This window comes from Mandrillus leucophaeus, unplaced genomic scaffold (assembly GCF_000951045.1).
Source record: "Mandrillus leucophaeus isolate KB7577 unplaced genomic scaffold, Mleu.le_1.0 Scaffold888, whole genome shotgun sequence".
Classification (NCBI taxonomy): domain Eukaryota; kingdom Metazoa; phylum Chordata; class Mammalia; order Primates; family Cercopithecidae; genus Mandrillus; species Mandrillus leucophaeus.
In genome coordinates this window covers 443,194-465,791 of record NW_012109674.1, presented here as the reverse complement: position 1 = coordinate 465,791, position 22,598 = coordinate 443,194, and the positions used below count along the sequence as shown (strand labels likewise).

The following is a 22,598-nucleotide window of genomic DNA, read 5'->3' as shown; positions in this document are numbered from 1 at the left end:
TTCTGCAGATTTTGGGGGGAGCGGACAGTGGTTAACAAACTGAAAGCAACCTGTGGGCTGTGATCTTCCTGAAGGTAATAATTGGATATTGTTCAATTCAGTTTGATAAAGACTGTCAGGATGCCTGTTACATAGAACCAGTGTAGTTGAGTAAATGCTTTGAATGTGAATATAAGACATTATTGGAAGATCATTCTCAATGTTTTGGAGATTGAATTGGAAAGGGAAGAAATGGATACCAGCTCTTTTCTAACAAAGAGGCTGTTACTCTGCGGGGAGATATAATGTAATCAGGGTTTACATTTGAGCAGAAGTAAAGGATAGGAAAGTAGATAAGAGACATTTTGGAAGAGAAAACCATCAGAACTTAGCACTAAATGCATACAGGAGAGGAGTCATTTTTTTACATGACCATTTACAAAAGATAGCTCCAAGGTTCCAAGCCTGGGTGACTAGAATGGATAATTCTGATGGAGGTGATAAGCTCATTTTTATGTCTGTCAAAGCAATGTTGTTATCATAGTTAAGAGCATGTACTTTACAGCCAGGCTTCTGCTGGATTTGAATCTAGTTCATCATGTATTCATTCTGTAATATTCGGTTAGTTACTGAACACTCCATTTTTCTCCTTCTGCAAAATGAGGATGATGATTGTATCCTACCTCAAAGAGTTGTGAGGATTAAATGGGTTAATATGAGAATTGCTTTAGAATGGCAACACTTACAAAGTATTGACAAGCAGTAAGTCTCAAAGTGATAGGTGTAATATTGATCGCTACCAACAGAGAGGGATGGCTGAACTTTGAAGTGAGATGTGTAGTAGACATTGGGAGGTGGGGAGCTTAGAGCTTCTGCAGCAAGTGAGGCCTGGAGCTTGTAATTTAGGGGTTACCCATTTGGAGGTTAGACATGGAGTCTGAAGTGTGCATGGAGAAAAGACAAGGGCCCCGAGTTCAAACCTTGGGGAGGAGGCAGTGTTAAATTTGCAGACTGGCTGAGGGTGCAGGTATAGCAAGTATACAGAAAGCTAGGCCTAAAGGTGAGGGTAGGGCACAGTTTCAGGAGCAGAAATAGTCGTTGAATTTGGGTTAGGAGGGAATGAATGAAGTTAGGAGTTTAACCTAACATCCTTTTGACGTGGGCTTTGGAGTCTTACCTGTTGCCCTGCAATGAAATAGAAACTGATGCTGCCATGCACTGACTCCAGCAGATGCACAGCCTTGTGTGCTGGGAGGAGAGACTGGAATGGATTATCCCAGGGTCCCCTCAGCCCAAGATAGCACTAAGGAAGAGTGGTGCTGCCACTGGCCTCCACCTGCCACATGCGTGGGTGCCATTGCTTATCTCAGACTCTCCTCCCAGCGCTGAAATCTTCCTGGCTGTCTGTGCCAGGCTTAGTTGTGCCCTTGGTTATGGCAGTTTTCTTAATTTCTTTAAGTTACTTCCTTCTCTGTGTGTCTTTACCATTAGATCCCTGAGGGCATGCGTCTTGCGGTTTACCTCTGTCCCTAGAGCTCAAGGCAGTTCTTGCTGTCGGTCTCAGTGGTTGTATGAGACCCTCCCTCCTTGTTTGGTCTGTAAACCTGTGTAGGACAGACATCTGCATCTAATGGTGGCAGCCAGTTCATAGGAGACATGCCCATCTGAGGGATGTGGATGGCATAGGCTGTACTTTGTGGCCCAAGGTTGTCCCCAACCAAGTCAACCAAGGTGGATTCTCTGGTGCAGATCTGGGGGCAGTGGTTTGTCATTTCTTTCCTGTCTCTGTGACTCACTCCTTGTTTTGTAGAACTGGTCTTTAAAATCCTGTGAGTGTATTAATACTTTCCATTTCGTTGTTCATTTGGCAAAAATCATTCTCAATAAGTACGTTCCCAAGTGCAGTGCCCAGTGTTTGTTTTTCTTGCACATTCTTAGAGCCTAATTTTGCAGCTTACAAAATTGTATAAATCTGTCTATATGATACATGTGGAACATTCCTCTGGATTTATTGGCAAGGAAGATTGAAGCCCAGGTTTGGAATCCACAAACTAAATTTTAACCCTAGCTTTGGCTTTTTATTTTCTTTTGAGCAGATTTTTTTTCCTTAGAAAAGTAATTCATAATTATTATAGAAGCATAAAGAATAAAATAGAAAAAGATCTATCCAGAATAAACCACTTTTAACATTTTCGTATTCTTTTCTATGCAAATTTTTGAAAACTATTATCTTAAAATAGTTACGATAATTATTATTGTCTGTAACTTTGCCATAAGATTATAACTAAATTTTCCATAAAAATTAAATGGGGAGCTTTGTTTTCAGTGGTTACATAACATTTCATCATTTAACTGTGCTGTAATTTAAATCATTCTCCTGCAGTTGGACATTAAGAGTGTTTCCAACTTTTTACTTTCATAAATAGGTCTGTGATGAGCAATTTTATTCCTCTTACTTGTGCACCTCATAAGGTTTTGTTATAGATGTCAAAAAATAGAGTGAAAGGGTATTGATACGGTTTGGCTGTGTCCCCACCCAAATCTCATCTTGAATTGTAACTCCTACAATTCCCACATGTCATGGGAGGAACCCGATGGGAGGTGGCTGAATTATGGGGGTGGGACTTTCCTGTGCTATTCTCATGATAGTAAGTCTCACGAGATCTGATGGTTTTAAAAACGAAAGTTTCCCTGCACAAGCTCTCTTCTCTTGTCTGCTGCCATGTGAGACCTGCCTTTCACCTTCTGCCATGATTGTGAGGCCTCCCTAGCCACGTGGAACTGTGAGTCCCGTAAACCTCTTTCTTTTGTAAATTGCCCAGTCTCAGGTATGTCTTTATCAGCAGCGTGAAAATGGACTAACATAGGTATCAACTGTGTAAAGCTCCTATGTGTGCTGATAGATTGCTTTTCAGAAAGTTGGTACCGATTTGTTCACATGTCATGTCTGAGAATACTGCTTTCATTCTCCTCTGTGCAGCAGCAATTGGTTGCAAAATCTCGGTCAGTGTGATAGGTGAGCAGTCGTGTTTTGGTTTTCTTACTAGGAAAGGGTGAGCATTTTCCTTCATTTTTTGTAGAAGGCTGAAAAACACACAAAAAAACTGTCCATCCAAAACGCTACCACTGAAAAGAAATTCTAGAAATTTAGAGGTAAATGTCTAACCTAGTTCTGCTTCCACACTTCAGAGGCAGACACAGTGAACAGGATCCTGCTTCCCCAGCCATTTCCTAGTGCTCATGCATCATAAACACATTGGTGTTTTCTAAACCAAAATGGAAAGAGGAGACCACAAGGTAGTCTATAATTTACCTTTTCTAAAACATTATTTTATGATGAAATATTTTGGACAAGCTCTTCTTGTTTTTTTTTTTTGCTTTTATATTTCTTTCATGAATTTGTATTTCATGTCTTTTGCCCATTTTTCTTTTGAATGTTTTATTCTCTGTAAGAGCACTTTTTGTGTTAAAGATATCAACTCTATCAAATATTGTGTATCAGAGTTTTTTCTTAGTTTGCTAAGAAACTAAGCAAACTTAGTTATTGCTTATTTGATTTTACTTATACACAGTGGCTTTAAGAATGGCTTAGTGCAGTAAGTTTGTGATTTCTCTTCTTTGATTTCTTCCTTTGCTTTTTTAGTAAAGCTTAGGAAATCTTTGTCCACACTGCCATCTGTTAAATCATCACCTCTATCAGAGACCTCAGCAAACTTAACTAGTTCAAGTAGTTCAGCTGACGCAGGAGAATCTCCTGAGCCCGGGAGTTCAAGACCAGTCTGGGCAACACAGCAAGACCCCTTCTCTGCAGGAAAAAAAAAAAAAAAAAAACTGCTGGGCATAGTGGCACTTGCCCATAGTGTCAACTACCCAGGAGGCTGAGGTAGGCAGTTGCTTATGCCTAGGAGGTTGAGGCAGCAGTGAGCCATGATTGTCTCACTGCACTCCAGCCTGAGCAACACAGCAAGACCCTGTCTGTAAAAACAAAACAAAACAAAACAACCACCAAAAAAACCTCCAAATAACCTAATAATAATGATGACGATAACTAAGTCTCATGTAAATGGCTTATGAGATGCTAGGTAACTGAGGCCACACAGTGCTTTGAGGATGACTCAGGAAACTGAGGCAGAGAGGCTAAGAGGCAGAGAGGCTGAGTAACCTGCCCAAGGTTACACAGCTGGTAATCAAGCCACAAGATTGAAACTAGGCAGTTTAGCCTCCGAGATATGCTCCTAATTGCAGCTCCATGTGACTCTTCAGTTTCCTGGTTAGTCCCGCCCTTCTCTGTCTGGGACCCTCTGTACCAGAAAGCAGCCAGGTGGTGCTTTGCTCTTCCTCGGATTTCTTGACAAGTCTGTTGCTGTGTGCTCTGGCTCGCTTTCCCTCCCGGTTCCACCTGCTGCCTCCATTGCCGGCCTGTTCTGTCTCAGCCACATCCCAGTGCTCCCTGCCACTCTTTCTGGGGTATGTCATACGCCTCTGAATCTAGCTTGTCCTGCATTCTCCTTTTCTTTGTCATACTCACGGAGAACTCTTTGATGCTTCTGGTCACCGAGTCCCGCCTCTCAGTAGTCCTGAATGTACTCACCTTTTCGCTTGCACAGGATGACAGTTCCAACCAGGTGGATTTGAGAAAGGCAGCCAAGTATCAGAGTGACTGCTTACCAGCTCACGCTTTCTCAGACCCCACTGAGAGACTGATTTTTTATTTGTACCTGACCCTGGAGGGATGGATAGGCTCAAGTACTTGCTGTGTCGACAAGCCTTTGTTGGCCCTTGAGTGGACAGGGGGTGGGAAACCCCCCTTCCAAGTTAGAAATACGCCAAGGAACAATACATGAAGAAATGTAGTGCATGTCTGTTTAACATTAAATCCCGAGTCTACATGTCCTTCTGTTTAGCTTCAAACTTAAGCAATTAGCATAAGGTCCTGTAGGATAGGGCTTTGTATGTTTAACTTGTCAGGTTTTTAAAATACCTTCAGAATCAGAAAAAGGTTAATACATACTTACTGGGGGAAACAAAGGTGTATAAAGGAGAAATAAAAAATGTCCTAATTCCACTGCCTATACAGTTAAAATCCCATTTGGCTTCTAGTATTTGTTTATTGTGGTATGCACATCGCTTTAATAGATGCATGAGGGTTCGAATATCCCAGACATAGAACTTGTAGGTATTGCAGGTTATCTAAAACCTTTTCTTTTTCTCCTTCCAAGTTATTTGTGTTAGTCGAGTGTATGTTTCAACTTCACAATTCCTAGCTGGGCCAGCCTTCTGAAAGAGAAGGTAGAATGAGCCAATCTTTGCTTTCCATGAAGTGTGAATCCTTCAGTCAATAGGAAGGGGACTTTTCTGGATCTAGGGGATTTGCCTCTGTGAGGTGCCTGGAGAAGACATCTTCCTCCTGAAAGGACCTAACACCCTGAAGAGATGTGTCTTTTAAGCCCTTGGGTCTCAGTGTGTGAGCTCCCACCACCGTCTACCCACTGACAGTGAATCCACTTTAAGGGGGCAACATATGGAAGGAAGAGGAATAATACGTATTAGAAGATGTTAAAGAGTTGAGCTACTTCATAATTTGAAAGGGCAAGGGGAATCCCTCTTCCGTTGGGTCTGTTAATAGACCATGATTGACATTTAAAAGAGGGAAAGGCTCCAACTGAGGCTGAGAAACATACTTCTCAGTTTTCAACAGACTGGGACATTCTGAATTCAGATGGAGTCGGTCTTCAAACGCTTAAACATGTTTTTATTCATATTTAGTTTAAACCATTAAACATTTACTTTTTCGTCTTTAGCAAGAAGATCCTTATAGAAAGAAAAAGCTTCAGGAGAAAAGAGATGGAAATTTACAAAATTTAAATTGGAATAAAAGTCGAACATGTAGAAAGAACAAGAAAAGGGGTGTTGCTCCAGTCTCGAGGTGCGTAATTCTTACTATCCCTTTAATATTTTGATCTGTTTTTCACTTTATAATTTTGCATTTGGCTATTAACTTTTAAACTTACTTTGGTGATGTTAGATACAGATAATCTGAGAGTGTAGATGTTTATATCTTAAGATTAAAATATGTTTGTAAAATTATTTTCCCATTATGTTTCTATTTTGTTAAAAATACCTTAAAGTGACCATTTTGTATCTTTCCTTTATAAAACGCTAACAGATTTGGTAGTTTTTAGGGGAAAAGCATAAGCCATCCCTCCGTGTGGAGACCTTCATTCTGCTTATGAGAGACAGGGCATTTGTGGAACAGGAACTAGAGAAAACCACGGGGCACAGGCAGGTCTCTGCTATTCCCTGTTCAGCCGCTGACCTGCCTGCGCTACCTGGGGTCATAATAATGAAACAGAATAGTTAACCCCTCAGGTCACCCTGGCTTCAGTCCTGCAGAAGGTAGGTTCTTACAGCTGCAGGAAGTGAGGTGCCCAGACAGTATGTGGTTTGACAAGCTGGTAAGGGGCAGATCCAGAATTAGAACTCAGGCAGTGTGGCACTCTGCTTTGGAAACCTTGCTTCTTCAAGACACTTAATTTCCCTGACAAAATCTTTTTCTTATTGGTATCCCTTTCTGCTCATCATACTCTTCCACCAGACCCAAAGAGAGGAGGACTCCTATTGTCCCAGATTCATATTTTCACCTCTAATAAGTCATGGAAAGGCAGTCTGCATGTGTACATGATAAAATACAGATGTGGTTTTTTTTGTGTGTGTGGCTCTTCCAGGCCTCCTGAACAGAGTGACCTAAAGCTTGTGTGCAGTGACTTTGAGAGGTCTGAGCTGAGCAGTGACATCAATGTGAGAAGCTGGTGTATACAGGAAAGCACTAGGGAGGTTTGTAAAGCAGATGCCGAAACTGCAAGCAGTTTGCCTGCTGCCCAGAGAGAGGCAGGTATGTAATGATACTGAGCTACAAATGGTGCTTCTGTTGAAATTTTTGTTTTCTCAAGGAAGTATCTAATAAGAGAAATGACACCTCAATGATTTTACCTCTACAGGCAACTTAGCTAATAACTAAAGCCCCAGTGGAAACCTTTCAGGGTGAGACCAGAAAACTAAGAATCATTTGAGTCTCAGTAGGCCTCTAGTGCTGCCCCTCACCCCCCTAGTCTAGCCAGTCGTAACTATCCTCAGGCATATTGCTGAAGGAATGATGCTTGCTTGCTGCAGATGGGTCCCCTTTGGTGAAAGCGGGGAGTAGCCAGGTGAGATAGTGCTATCCACATACCTGAGTCCAGCAGTTCTGCAGAGTCAGGCTGCTGCCCCACCCAAGGCCTGCTGGGCAGTGTCCCTGGGAGTGGTAGGTAGAGGGACACCCAGTGCTGAGTCTGGGGTCTGATACAGGATAGTAGGGGCTAGGGCAGTACATGTAGGGTATGGGGTGGTGGGGGTTGCAACCCTCCCAACCAACACCCACTTTCTCCAGACACATGCCCCATGTCACGACACAGGCCAGCACACTTAGCTGGTTTCTGTCTCTACCCTCTCTTTTTCATTCCCTTGACACACGTGTATTGCTTTTGGTCTTACTGAAGAGTCTTCCCACCCACGTATCAATATTTTGAAACTCTTAGTGGACATCTTATTAAAAGAGAGGGAGAAAATCACCTATGAATGTCTGGTGCAATAGAGTAGCCTCAGTCTTCTTGATAGAAGTTATTTGTTATTTCTAGAATCATTATTAGATCATGCTTATATAGTTGGTGTTGACCCTCTTAGCCCCTAATTGCTCCTTCTATAGGCAGAGTAGACAGCCCATCCCCTACTGTTTCTCAAAGTGCAGCCATTAGTTTCCATGAACTCCTCCTTTCTTGCAAGATGAGCAGAGGTAGCTGAAGATGAACTTGGCCTTCCTCCTCCTGTCACCTCTCTCCTTCTGTTAGAAATCATGAGGCTGACAGTTGTTTCAGGGAAACATGACTGCTCTCACTCTTCCTCCAGAGGGTTACTACCAGAAACCTGAGAAGAAGTGTGTGGACAAGTTCTGCTCTGATTCCAGCTCAGACTGTGGGAGCTCCTCGGGCAGCGTGCGTGCCAGCCGGGGCAGCTGGGGGAGCTGGAGCAGCACCAGCAGCTCTGACGGAGATAAGAAGCCCGTGGTGGATGCCCAGCATTTCATGCCAGCCGGTGAGTCCTGAGCGGAGCCCCAGGCACTCTCAGTGGCCCTTCCTCTGCCCTCCCACATACCCAGTCCACACACTCTCGATCTGCCTTCAGGAGTGCAGAGGACAGATGGGACAGTGGCCTTGACCTTTGCTTTGGACTTTACTCACTTTCTTTTTCTTTCCTCCCTCCTTCTTCCCCTCCACCCTTATCGTAATCATCACTGTTTATTAGTGTCTGTCTTGGAATAGTTCATAGAGCTTCTGCATTTAGTTTTCCATTTGTACATTCTTAATGACACAGCATTTGCCATTGCGATGATTCTTAGATGTGGAGTTCTATGGCACTAAGTGCATTGCATTGTGCAGCCATCACAACTGTCCATCTCCAGAATTTTTTATCTTGCAAAACTGAAACTCTGTACTCATAAAACAATAACTCTGCATTGCTCCCTCCCTGTAACCCCTGCTCACCCCTCTTCTACTTTCTGTGTCTATAAATTTGCCTACTCTGGGTATCTTATATAAGTGGAATCACACAATATGGTTTTTTTTGTGACTGGATCATTTCAGTGACCATAATGTCTTCCAGGTTCAAAAACATTGTAGCATGTGTCAGCATTTCCCTCCCTTTTATTGCCGGGTAATACTCCATTGTATGTGCAGACACTTGGATGATAACTTTCACCTTTTGGTTTGTTCAAATAATGCTGCTGTGAACATTGGCTGTCCCTTATTTTTGAGAAAGTTTGAGAAAGTTAATGATGTAGGAGAGGTCAAAGAAGCATCTGTGTTTCAGTTACCCAGAACTAACAACTCTTACTTTTACCATATTTGCTTTTTTTTTTTTAAATCATCTGTTTACTTCTCCCTCCCCAAGGGAATCACTGTTTACTGTCATGAATTTGGTCTGGGTACTTTTAGTCCATTTAAAATTTTACATTCATATATCCATCAACAAAATACTGACTATTAGTCTTTAACTTACATAAATGAAATCATACTTCAGTATAGCCTTCTGCCTCTTGCTCTTTTCACTCAGGTTTTTAAAATTATTTATTTTGAGAGTGAGTCGCTCTGTCGCCCAGTTTGGAGCGCAGTGGTGGGATCTCGGCTCATTGCAACCTCAGCCTCTCGGTTTAAGTGATTTTCGTGCCTCAGCCTCCTGAGTAGCTGGGGTTACAGGCATGTGCCACTACGCCCGTTTAATTTTTGTACTGTTAGTAGAGACGGGGTTTCACCGTGTTGCCCAGGCTGGTCTCTAACTCCTGGCCTCAAGTGATCTGCCTGCCTTGGCCTCCCAAAGTGCTGGGATTGGTGTGAGCCACCGCGCCCGGCCTACTCAGCATTGTTATTTTTATCTTTACATCTATGTGAAGATGTAGTTCCATTCCTTTTAACTGTTGTTTTCAACATAGTAAACTTTTTTTTTTTTTTTTTTTTTTTTTGAGACGGAGTCTCGCTCTGTGGCCCAGGCTGGAGTGCAGTGGCCGGATCTCAGCTCACTGCAAGCTCTGCCTCCCGGGTTCATGCCATTCTCCTGCCTCAGCCTCCTGAGTAGCTGGTACTACAGGCGCCCGCCACCTCGCCCGGCTAGTTTTTTGTATTTTTTAGTAAAGACGGGGTTTCACCATGTTAGCCAGGATGGTCTCGATCTCCTGACCTCGTGATCTGCCCGTCTCGGCCTCCCAAAGTGCTGGGATTACAGGCTTGAGCCACCGCGCCCGGCCCATAGTAAACTTTTAACCTTAGTAAAAAGAAAGCGTGGTGAGGTTGTGCAGTTCCTGTTTGTGTGGCGCCTTGCATTTGTCAAGCATGCTCATGCGTGCCCACGCACCCTGTGAGAAGGGGAGGGCAGGTGTCCCAGTTCTCACCGTCATCTGAAGACTCAGCCTCAGAGAGGTTGCCTGGATCCTTTGACACCACGCAGTCAGTAGCACAGGCTTGAACGTGGGACTTCTTCCCCCAGATCCCAGTGCACTCCCCGCCTCATCTCCTGTTCTCCTCACGGGCTGTTCCACGCGATGAACACAAGCCATAGAGAATTTCCTTCAGCCGCCTGCAAGCTGTACCATTTCTTCTGTCTCCCACCAGCAGTGACACCTTAAAAGAAAGCCTTGTCTGAGAGACTAGTGCAGTAGCAGCCACGAAAACCTAGAGGATGTGCCCGCATGTATGTGATTCCACTCAGCAGTTCTCTGCGTTTTCCCTGTCTTGTCTCGCTCAGCCTTTTCAGACATTGTTGTCTTAATGGCCCCCCAGAAAATGTTCACACCACTGATACGTTCTGTGCGTGTGCATCTACCACAAAAGACTGAAGGTTAGCCTGAAGATTCCAGTGTGGGGTTTAAAAAATGGAGGCCGGGCGCGGTGGCTCATACCTGTCATCCCAGCACTTTGGGAGGCCGAGGCAGACAGATCACTTGAGGTCAGGAGTTCAAGACCAGCTGGCCAACATAGCAAAACCCCATCTCTACTAAAAATACAAATATTAGCTGGGCGTGGTGATGAGCACCTGTAGTCACGGCTACCGGGAGGCTGAGGCAGGAGGTGGAGGTTGCAGTGAGCCGAGATCACCACTGCACTCCAGCCTGGGTGACAAAGCGAGACTGTCTTGACAGAAAAAAAAAAAAGGGGGTACATTAGTTAAGAAAAACTACAAGTGTGTCTTTTGCTTGAGGCAAAGGCTTACATTAGTAGAATGATGAAAATTATTAAGTATTGCTGTACAGTAGCATAGTATGCAGTGTTGTGTTTGAAGGTTATATAATAGCAGGAAAATGTCCCCAATGTAATAAATGGTGTAAAAAAACAAAAGACAATGTATATATGAAATATGATTCCAATTTTATACATATACACACACACATAAAGGAGATTGTAAAGAACTTCGGGAGGCCGAGGCAGGTGGATCATCTGAGGTCAGGAATTCAAGACCACCCTGGCCAACATGGCAAAATCCCCACCTCTATTAAAAATACAAAAATTAGCTGAGCGTAGTGGTGCATGCCTGTAATCCCAGCTACTTGGGAGGCTGAGGCAGGAGACTCGGTTGAACCCAGGAGGTGGAAGTTGCAGTGAGCCAAAATCGCACCATTGCACTCCAGCCTGGGCAACAGAATGAGACTCCGTCTCAAAAAAAAACAAAACAACAACGAAAAGAGATCGTAAAGAAATACACCTAAATGTTCATAATTGTAGTATAATTCCATGATTCATGTTTAATGTTTAATTAAAAATTAAATGACTAAATGTGTGAATATCAGTTTAAAGTGAAAAATCAGTCATTATGTGTTAATGATATTAATAACCTGTGCATTTTAATACCGAATATACAGTTGAAGTATACTTTCTAAAACTTGTGATAATGTGTTTCTTTTAATGCAGGAGATGGTGTTTCACAACATGATTTTCCTTCTGAAGCTCCCATCTCCTTGAATCTTTCTCATAACATCTGCAATCCCATGTAAGTTTTTTGTTTTCCAGCTTTTACAGTATGTTTTGTGTACTGTGTTTTCTACCAATTAGTGTGTTTCTTCTTTGTACTTGGTTCTGCAGGTTAAAATATGAAAACTTTTTAAAGATGCAGGAAAGTACAATCTGATTTTATTAATAATTCAGGAGTGGTGCAAGTAAACATAGTTCATGTGGGAGAGTCTCAGGTATTGCTGTTTTTTTCAGACAGGTAGCCACGTTAGAAAATACCTAATTTTCTGAGGCCAGCTGTGGTGGTTCACACCTGTAATCCTAGCACTTTGGGAGGCCAGGGTGGAAGGATCTCTTGAGTCCAGGAGTTCAAGACCAGTCTGGGTAACATAATGAAACTCCATCTCTAAAAAGAATTAAAAAAAAAAAAAATTAGGCGTAGTGGCACACGCCTGTATTTCCAAGTACTCTCTGAGGCTCAGGTGGGAGGATCACTTGATCCCAGGAGATCGAGGCTGCAGTGAGCTATGATCACACCACTACACTGTAGTCTGGGTAACAGAGCGAGATCCTGTCTCAGAAAAGAACACCTTATTTCCGAATGTAGAAGGAGGAAGCAGTGGTTATTATAAAGATGGGAATCATTTACCCTTTTCTAGGCCTTGAAATAAAACTAAGCATTAATAATTTAGGAAATGTTGCAAGACCCTGGTAGATACATGTTTACAGTTCCGCTCTATGGTGATTTCTGCAGCATTGGACAAAACAAGTACGTTTTATTGAGTGAGAGAAAAGGAGGGTGGGTAAGAAGGAGGAGAGTTCAGTGTGAGAAATGAACTTGGTTTCTTAGGTGCCTCCCTTATGGTGAGAGGACAGAGGATGCAGTTAAGCGGGTGAGTTTGTGAGGAAGGAAACATGGCTAGTGCACAGGAAAGCTCTGCCTGGGTTTATTGGGGGGAGGTTGTCAACAAAAGAGTAAGAATTGCTGCTAACTGCTGACGGGTAGATTTAAAACAATAGGTTACCATAGTTATGTTAGTTAATTTTTTGTTGTTGATTATGACAAGACTTTGCTGGATCTTGGGAATTTAATATTCCTCAATTCTTTTCTGGCTGTGTAACTTTACATCTTTTATATCTGTCTGTTTCTCGGGGAAAACTTCAATTGAGTGAAAACTCAATCAGACGTGGTTATACAATATCAGTATTTCCTTAGGCCGAAAAAAATCAGTCATTCCTCCTTTGCTGTCTTCCCCACAGGGCTGTGAATAGTCTCCCACAATACGCAGAGCCTTCCTGTCCCACCCTTCCTGCCAGGCCCACAGGTGTTGAAGAAGATAAAGGTGAGATGCATACCTCTTGTTGCGGACATCAGCCAAGGGTTCTGTGCTATCCGTATTCCTGGCTGATGAGTTTGAGAAGGCAGAGCAGGCGGGACAGGGCTGTTGCCCCACCAGCCCCTTCTCCAAGCCACACGTGCACACATCAGGAAGGCACCTGCTCTGTGGATGGGCATCACTGGGGCCCCAGCTGACCTTGTGCATCGATACTGAACCCCCTCCCTACAGCTGAGGCACAGATGCCCCATGCCCTGGAATCATCCCAGGCCCCTCACAGCAGACTCCTGATGCATTTAGTTCACCCTTCCCTAGTCAGAGATAACAGAAGAGTACAGAAGGGAGATGCGTGGCCCAAGGGAAGGAGGCTGGTTGGGGAGGGTGCCTAGGCTGAGGATGCAGCACCTCACCTGCTTACCACTTTTGCTGGCCTGCTCCCCTTCCTTCCCAACTCACTTTGTCTTAGAAGCCTGTTAATTTAGCCTCAGCAGCCTTGGGGACCCGCCTTGCTCAGGCATCGGGGCTGAGACCTTCTGCCTGCGGAGAAGGCTGTTGCGGGGGCACCTGGAAATAGGAGTGGGTGGGAGAGAAACCGCTCCTTCCTGAGGGCTCTGCTGGGAGGTGAACTCCAGCCCTCCCTCGTTTTTCTTCTGTTTTCCTCCTCCTCTGCCTCTCTCTGGCTTTTGTTTCCTGTTTGATTCTAGGGCTTCTTTCTTGCCTAACGTGGGTCAGAAATTATGGCAGGATAAACCTGATCTTCATTTTCTGTCTTTAATACACATACTTGCTCTTGGTCATAGAATTTAATGCTGAATTTAAAAGCTGCTCTGCACATTGGAGAATTTTAACCCTTGAAAGCGAAAGACTTTATGTTGTTCCTTGGATGCATTTTGGACTTGGGCAGTTATCAACAGAAATAGCGAATCTAGTGACTAGTCCATTAAAATAAGTGTTTTCAATTAAAAAAATCTAAAATTCAGTAATCCATAATTTGCAAAGGCAAGATGTGGGGGCGGTTTAGATGGTACTGCCTTTTTTTCTGTGGGGTAATAGAGAAAGGTAGGATTTTAATGGTGAGGAAGAATAAAAACTCCGAGCGTCTGCCCTTCAGCATATGCCATTCTGCTTTGCTGGCAGTTGGAGGTGTACGTGCAGTTTGGTGTCTTAACCCAGGTTTGTGTGTGTACTTCAAGCGCCTTTACCTTGGCGCCACTGACAGAGTACATCTTGTCCACAGTCTGTGGCCTGCAAAGCCGTGGGCCCATCACCTTTGTACTCCCTCACAGCCATGTTTTGCTTCTTGCCCAGCTGAAATGACCTGATGCATTGTTACAATCATTTCCTTGACTCCTCTCCCTTTGTTGCTTTATTGCAAAGCCCCAGCCATGGTTTATCCCAGTGCCACACCTGCTCCTGTGCAAGCAACTGAAACTGGAGAGCAGCATTCTCCATGCCAGCTGCCTCTGTGGATTCCCCAGCACCCACTTCACATAGTGCCTGTGTCCTCCCGCCCTGCCCCTCTGTCACCACAGTTCCAGTGCCTCCTGCCTCATTCTTTTACTTGATCTTGCTTCTTGCTTTACTGGAAGAGAGAGAAGTGGTTAGAGGCCTTCAGCAAGCTCCCACTGCCCTCTCCACCTGCCCACCGTGTCATGCCCTTCTCCGCCTCTCCCCTGTTGCAGCCGGAAGAATTGTCAGCGCAACCCTTCTCTCCAAGGGTATTCCTGCAGATTCCCTCCCACATCATCGGTTTTTCTCTAATGGGTCATTCTCATCAGCACGCAAATCTACTATAATACTTCCCATCATTAAAAATTTAACAATAGCCAAAACTCTCTCTTGACTGCCTTCTTCGGTGGCTGCTCTGTTTCTCTGCCCCTGTCGTTAGGAGACTCCTTTGAAGAATTATCTGAGTTGCCCATTCAAATTCCTCTCCTCCTGTCCTCCCTGGAAACCCCTGTAATCTGGCTTTTGCCACCATTGCTTTTTTGAAGCCGTGCTGTTTTGCACATTGCTGAGTGCTTGGTTAAGTCTTTTCAGTCCCCATGTTGACTTGTGACAGACATTGGACATTCTGTTCTGGCTGGTAGACCTTAGGTTCCTGACCCAGCTTCTCCCCATCTCCCCACCTCATGACCCTGGAGCCCTCCAGAGAGCAGGCCTTGGTGCTCTGCTCTTCTCTGTCTGTGCACACTTCCTTGGTGATCTCATCTGCTTTCAAAGGTCTGAGTCTTTCTTTGACCCAGACAACTCCCAAATGTATATGCAGGAGACATTCATTCTATTGTGTTGGACTTTAAGCAAACTTGTGCCTTGCCCCAAAGGGAGACACTCTTCCTTCTGAGACTTTGCATAACAAATGCCCTGGGAAAGATAGGTCAGAATAAAGGAGCCAGTGCTGCTTCTAGTAAGAAATGCTATTCTTCTAGTAAGAAGAAGTAAAGAAGGTCTTGCTTTACCTGCAAGACCCAGGGAGAATTGTCTCACAACATACACACCTCTTATTTCTACGTAGCCTTGGCTTCTGATAGATTTTCACATGCGTATATCATTCCATAAGCAATTCTTAATCTAAGGGAAGGTGGAACCAAATCTGCTTTGTCTGTCTCATACATTTATTAACAGTGGCTGTCCACAGGAGCCTATGCAGCAGGATGAGGCCACTTTGCAGTATTGACCTCAGCCATGCCCCAGAGTCTCAGACCCAAGCAGCTGAACAAATCCCATAGACAACCAGGGTCTACCTTAGAGAGCCAGACGGCTTTCTCTTTAAGTTTCTGTATTGATCTCTCCACTTGGCCAGAAGCATTACTCCAGGTACAGCAGGATGTATTAGTGATTGCATAGACTGCACCTTGGCCTGCGAGGAGAACATCTGGCGCCATTCTGTCATTTGTAACAACCACAGCCAGTGAGTTGAGGCTGATCCAAATGCCTTCCAGGGACCAGGTGCTGTCTTCCATCACTTCAGCTAATATCAGCAAATTCCATACCAGCCGTTTCTAACTGGGTACCTCCCTCCTAGTGATTACTGCCCATAGGATGTGCATGAACCAGTTATCCTTCCAGGAAGCTTACTTTGTGCCCGGTGTGTGATGCTGGAAGTGTTGCCATGTCTGGGGCAATGATGCATCCAGGCAACAACAATGGCAGCCTAGATGGTGCAGACCTGATCAGTATCTTGATTCCAGCTGGTCTCAGTGGAGAACAGAAGGATCTCTATCTTGAGTGGCTCCAAGGTTTAATCGGAAGCCAAGATCCATTTTCACATTTCAGAGCCCCAGAGAACAATGTCTTTAATCTGCCCATCTGTTGCTTCCCAAGTGGCAGACCAAGCACCTAAGCCACTGGCAATAGCCTAAGAGTTGTTTACACCTAGCAAGGTTCATCAGGGCAGAATTAGCCAGAGCTGTGGAACCACTTTGGGTTCTGCCCACTGATCAAAATGGCTGTGTTCCTTTTCATTTCTGCATGGTGGGCATTGAGGTGGGACAGCTGCAGCCTCCCAGTAGGTGCTGTCTTGATTTCAGCCCGACCCAGCCATCAGTGAGCCAGGCCCAGGCATTTAAGGGAGCCCCTGGGAATTGAGGGTCCAGTAAGCCAGCAACTTCACTTCAGGTGCAGAGTGGGAGATAAAGTTTCCCTAGAGGGGTCGCTGCCATGTTTCCACATAAAGCTGAAATATAGCTGGGGCAAGCCCACTTCATGAGCACCAGCCTCTTTGCATGAGTTCCCCTGAGCCCCATGGGGGTGACTCAGACAGCCCAGATGGATGCCACACACAGTGGGTTGTGCTACAGGAGAAGAACCCTGAGCTTTGGGATGCCACAGCTTTTATAATAGGCAACAAGCACGTCTGCCCTTTGCTCCAGAAAGAGATACTACATGTTCCAAGGCTTTTGCTTAGCAAACATCTATGAAAAGATAGTCCAGGAGAAAGGTTGTCAATGCCTCTGCTTACAAGATGTGTAGAAATGGGAGAAATCCCTAGAACCTTGTGTCGGAGAAGTCACTCTGTTCAAAACCTTCCAGTAGCTTCAAAGTAAATGCCTAAATTCTTCAAGGGGCCCACAGGCTCTGTCTTCTCTGCTCCCAATCAGCTGTCTATGGCCTCATCCCCTGCTCTTTCCCTTTCCCCTCTCCTTCCTGGCTACACTGGTATCCTTGCTGTTTGAACTCCCCAGGCACACCTTGCCCCCAGGCACACCTTGCCCCCAGGCACACCTTGCTTCAGGGCTTTTGTGTACTGTTTCTGCTGCCTGGAATGCACTTCCCTGTACCCACTGGGCTCACTTCCTCACGTCAGTCGCGTCTTTGAGGAGCTGTTTTCTCTCTGAGGCCTTTGACCATCCTATCTTAAATCATCGTATTTGACCAGGCGTGGTGGCTCACGCCTGTAATCCCAACGCTTTGGGAGGCCGAGGCGGGCGGATCAGTTGAGGCCAGGAGTTTGAGACCATCCTGGCCAACATGGTGAAACCCCATCTCTACTAAAAATACAAAAATTAGCTGGGTGTGGTGGTGTGTGCCTATAGTCCCAGCTACTCAGGAGGCTGAGGCATGAGAATCACTTGAACCTGGGAGGTAAAGGTTGCAGTGAGCCAAGATGGCACCACTGCACTCCAGCCTGGGCGACAGAGCGAGACCGTTTCAAAAAAAAAAAAAAAAAAATGCTGTATTTGCCGTCACGGCGCATACATTATCTGCCATGCTATACTTTGTTTGTTGTTTGTCTTTGCTCACTTGAATATAATTTGTTCACTGCTGTATCCTCAGTATCTCTGATGGGGCCCTGCAGAAAGTAGTTCCTTAAATGTTTGTTACGTGAATCTCATCTTCTTATCCAGGTCAAGAGACAACAGACACTGTCTGAAGAAACGGTCAAAACAATATGCTGTATTTCAGAATTATGTCCTGAAATTATATCCCAAAAGGAGTCAGTCAGCATGTGTGGGTGACATCAGGGAGTGTTTTCTGGAGGGAAGAGCAGGCACAGGAAGGGTAGGATGAGGGCCAGGTGAGGATAGGGTGGACTCAGGCCTTGTTCTCTTCCGTAGGTCTTTACTCACCTGGAGACCTGTGGCCCACTCTGCCGGTATGTGTGACAAGCAGCTTAAACTGCACCCTGGAGAACGGCATGCCTTGTGTGATTCAGGAGCCGGCCCCGGTTCATAATAGGTACAGCTTCACTTCTCTGATTGGTGCCTTGCTTAGTCTAAGGGCTTGCAGTTGGAATTTGAGTTCAATTTCTTGGGGTTTCCTTACAAAAATGAGGGCTAGGCTTCTTCCTCGGTGTGCTTTAGCTGTGCGTTTCCTTCTGCCTTTTAGAGTTGCACTGGGACTAAACCAGTCTTTGAGAGAAAGATGAAAGGAAATAAAAGAAATAAAGCTGGTGACTGTCATTATTTTTAAAAAATTGAAAAGATGATTTATTCATGTATTAGAGGCAGATTTGGAAAAAACACTCGTAATTCCTAACTCCTAGCAGAGCAAAGCTGTTCATTTTTCTGTGGCATTATTCTTGAACACACTTACCTTTGTATTTATTTGTTTATTTATTTTTTAGAGGCAGAGTCTTGCTCTGTCGCCCAGGCTGGAGTGCAGTGGTGCAGTTATCACTCACTGCAGCCTTGAACTCCTGGGTTCAAGCAATCCTCCCGCCTCAGCCTCTCAAGTAACTAGGACTACAGGTGTGTGCCACCATGCTAGGCTAATTTTTAATTTTTTTTTTTTTTTTTTGTAGAGATAGGATCTTGCTTTGTTGCCTAGGCTGGTCTTGAACTCTTGGTCTCAAGCTGTCCTCCTGCCTTGGCCTCCCAAAGTGTTGGTATTATAGGCAGAAGTCACCACACCTGGCCCACATTTAAAGTTTTAAAAGATCAAATAAGTTGAGTATTGAAAAATAGTTGCACAATGGCAGTTTCTCAAATTTGCTATCTGTTGATACGTCATTCAGTTAAGGAGTCTTAAGAAAATGTTAGATATTTAATCACAGAATCCATTTGATGATTTTCTTGGTTCAGCTTATTACAATAGTATTTCCTAACTCATTTCTATAATAAGAATCTAGGTTGCAGTAGGGTTGCAGTATAATGAAGTATAGTCTTTATAGTTATGACTTCTCTAAGATGAATGTTGGTCTTGCTCTGAGTGGACATTTTTAATAGAACATGTTTAAGTCCTTCAGATGTGCACAAAGACACTTAAAGGTATTCGAGCTGTTCTGTCACAGTGCTGATAAAGCCACGGCTCTCTATTCTGTCTCTAGACTTAACAAGCATGGTTAAAAACCAGTGTGCTCCTAGTCCAGCCATTCATCCTGCAGATGGTGTGTCATTAGTGATGAGCACTTAGCAAGCCTTTGATTCTGTGACTTGAGAAAGTACATCTTTTATTTTCCAAAACTGGGGAATTCACAGTGATTAGGATGCTAGGCAGTAAAATCATTTTCTGTTTTCTTTACTTGATGTCTTGACATCCTGTTTCTGAAACTAGACCGCTTGCTTTTTTGGCAGTTTCATTGATTGGAATGCAACATGCGAAGGCCAGTTTTCCAGCGCATACTGTCCATTGGAACTGAACGATTACAATGCCTTTCCAGAAGGTACGGGCTCTTTAGACAATTCCAATGCCATTCTTTTATTCTTAGAAGGTCAAAGCAGGAAGTGTGTGGACTTAGAAGAATGTACCTTTTAACAGTGAGCAGACTTTGAGAATGAGCTTGCAGTAGACTGTCGAATGGCTTCATGTGGATCCAATTGTGCACTGATGCCATGTATAATTTTATATGACCCTCAAAAAGCCCTCAATTTTGGGTGTTTGGGGGCTTCAACAATAACCCTAATCCATTTAGTCCTTCCAGTTAGGTAGAACTAGGTAATTTGGATCCATGTAGATGTAACATTGTTGGTTATCCATTGGGAGGCTGGAGCTTTAGCTGCTTGCTCTTCTCTTTAGGCAGTCAATTCCCATGTGAAAGAGAAACATTGGCCTGCATCCTATTATGTCCTTGACTTCTCTGCCCATGGGTGGTGCTGCAGAAGGAAGGAAAGGAGCTTGGAGGGGAAATTGTGGGAAATTGCAGATGCTTGGGCTCAGGCATCTGTAGTAATAAAAAAATGAGAGCTGTAGGATTTCCCTGGTCAACTGGAAAATACTCTATTGTGCACTACTGTTGAATCATGGTTTCTTATACTGGAGCTGCCTTTTCAGGGAAAGGATGTATCATTCTTACCTAGATTTTGATGCATGCATTGCCCCATGCTAACCACAAGGGGGTGCTTCGGGAATGTTGTTATGATTGTGAGGGTCTGTGTTCATTACGTTTGATGATACCTAAGGAGTCCTTGGTTTTGGATTGCTGTATCAGCCCATATGATATATGTGTAGGTGGCTGAGGTTGGCATGACAGGTAATAAAAACATTTTAAAGACTGGCAAGAACCTTGACACTATTTAGATCTCTAGGAGTATTTTAATGTATTTTGTGTAATAGAAAGATTCCCATCAAGTGATCAAATAGAGAAAAACAAGCCCGGAGGAAGACCTTCCACGTTGAGGGCTTCCCAGGTTGTGGGAGAAACAGTTTTAATCTTGAGAATGATGTTGCGACAACTCTCCTGGTCCACACAGACCAAGTATTTATGTCTTCTGTAACTTGTCAGTAGTATGGTGAGGCCTCGAAAGCTTTTTTGCCTGAGAGCGAGAATTCAGTTCTCAATGAAAATGTTTACCTGTGATGATATTCTCCCGTTCTTTGTAGAAAACATGAACTATGCCAATGGCTTCCCTTGTCCTGCAGAAGTTCAGGCAGACTTTATTGATCACAACTCTCAGTCTACCTGGAACACCCCACCCAACATGCCTGCTGCCTGGGGACATGCCAGTTTCATCAGCTCTCCGGTGAGTGTTGCGCATCCTGTGCTGTGAACCACTGGGCAGCCCTGAATTGTTTCCAGTGCTTCCTTAATCCTGGTCTCAACTAGCTTTAGCGTTGGGTTCGGACCAGCCAAAGCCTGGCTTGCTTCTTTTAGATCGCAGAAGCCAGGGCTGGCCGCCCTCTGAAGGAAACCGACGTGTAATAATCAGATGGGTGGGATCTCGCAGACATTGACATTCTGGCCACCCCAAATGAAAAAACACCCCCAAATACACCAAGCAATGGCCCTTTGTAGATAAAATTGAACATGGGCCAGCCCTCTGTGCGACACGGCTGTCTTTATGTGGACTCACTGATCTTTACTTCACTGATAAGAGATGAAAGTCCCAGGAAGGTCACTGGGTGGTCAGGGTCCCAGAGCTCCCTGCCTGTGAGCACACCCTCCCTGCTCAGAAGCCCAGCGGCTTCTCCTTTCACATCCGCTTGACATTTGTTTTTGTTTTTTTCCAGATAAAGGGTATTTGGCCTGTGGGTTCTTCCCTGGGTTGCAAATAAGTTTATCCCATTAGATGAGGGTTTCACAATCTTCCCTTTGAGAAAAAATGGAGTTAAAGCACCCAGATTTAAATTGAGAGTAGTCTAATAACTTCCAAGTAACTTGATACCGTTGTAGTATTCACTGCTGTGTATTCACCTTTCTAAGGCTTTTTTTTTTTTTAACTTATTTTACCTCCCTCATTTACACTTCAGCCCTACCTCACAAGCACCCGAAGCTTGTCTCCAATGTCTGGACTTTTTGGTTCCATCTGGGCCCCGCAAAGTGACGTGTATGAAAATTGCTGCCCCATCAACCCCACCACGGAACATTCGACCCACATGGAAAACCAAGCGGTTGTGTGCAAGGATTACTACCCGGGGTTCAACCCGTTTCGCGCCTATATGAACCTGGACATATGGACTACCACAGCAAATAGGAATGCAAATTTCCCACTGTCTAGAGACTCGAGTTACTGTGGGAATGTGTGAAAATAATTGGAGTTTTAAACAATGTGAATAAAGAGGCTTGTGTTTTGATTACTAGTGTAAACTGGTTATTGAGATAGATTATGACATTGGTGGATATTTTGGCACTTTTATATGAAAATAAATTTTTTAATGAAATCTGGGTGCTCTATTTTTTTTAACTTCATAAATCAGTGGTAAAAGCAAAGCATCCATATGTCAGAACTTTCAAAAGTCAAGAAGTGTGTCAGACATGCCAAATGTTTTAAATCTGAACAAGGGGGACTTTTTTTTTTTTTTTTTTTTTTTTTGAGACAGAGTCTCGCTCTGTCGCCCAGGCTGGAGTGCAGTGGTGCGATCTTGGCTCACTGCTTCTGCCTCCCGGGTTCAAGCAATTCTCCTGCCTCAGCCTCCCGAGTAGCTGGGACTACAGACACGCGTGTGCTACCACATCCAGTTAATAGAGATTTTCAGTAGAGACGGGGTTTCACCATGTTGGTCAGGCTGGTCTCGAACTCCTAAACAAGGGAGACTTCTAAGAAGGTAGGAGTTGAGCAAGAAATGGCTGCTATGGTTTTCCTCCCCCTGAGCATCACAACCATCTGAGGGGCTTTCAGAAAATGAACTTGCTCAGCAGTTGAGAACTGCTGGAAAGCCCAGCTTAACAAGTTGCTTGGCTTGGGCGGACTCTGCTTGGGGTGCGCGGGGGATTCTTTCCAGTCCTGGTGTGTTGCTGGGATGAAGCAGAGAGCCCTAGAGCTGTTCTCTCCATCCCACTTATGGCAAGGGCTGTTCCTCTGTCAGGCCAGTGCTTGGGGGCAATGACAGCAGCAGAAACATTCTGGTAAGTGTGTGGTTTCCGTCCCAGTGAGCA

The 22,598-nt window shown here is 44.4% G+C and overlaps 1 protein-coding gene across 1 annotated transcript in view; it reads left to right on the top strand.

Annotated features, from left to right (window-relative positions):
* Positions 1-21,883, top strand: part of KIAA0922 (KIAA0922 ortholog) — a 195,812-nt gene extending 173,929 nt beyond the window's left edge. The window contains exons 27-35 of the mRNA XM_011969377.1: positions 5,781-5,905; positions 6,705-6,871; positions 7,921-8,106; positions 11,469-11,547; positions 12,768-12,850; positions 17,902-18,022; positions 19,360-19,448; positions 20,606-20,745; positions 21,473-21,883. Of these exons, the coding sequence (XP_011824767.1) occupies positions 5,781-5,905; positions 6,705-6,871; positions 7,921-8,106; positions 11,469-11,547; positions 12,768-12,850; positions 17,902-18,022; positions 19,360-19,448; positions 20,606-20,745; positions 21,473-21,748 (1,266 nt within the window). The 3' untranslated portion in view covers positions 21,749-21,883. The remainder of the gene's footprint in view (positions 1-5,780; positions 5,906-6,704; positions 6,872-7,920; positions 8,107-11,468; positions 11,548-12,767; positions 12,851-17,901; positions 18,023-19,359; positions 19,449-20,605; positions 20,746-21,472) is intronic.
* Positions 21,884-22,598: the final 715 nt, after the last annotated feature.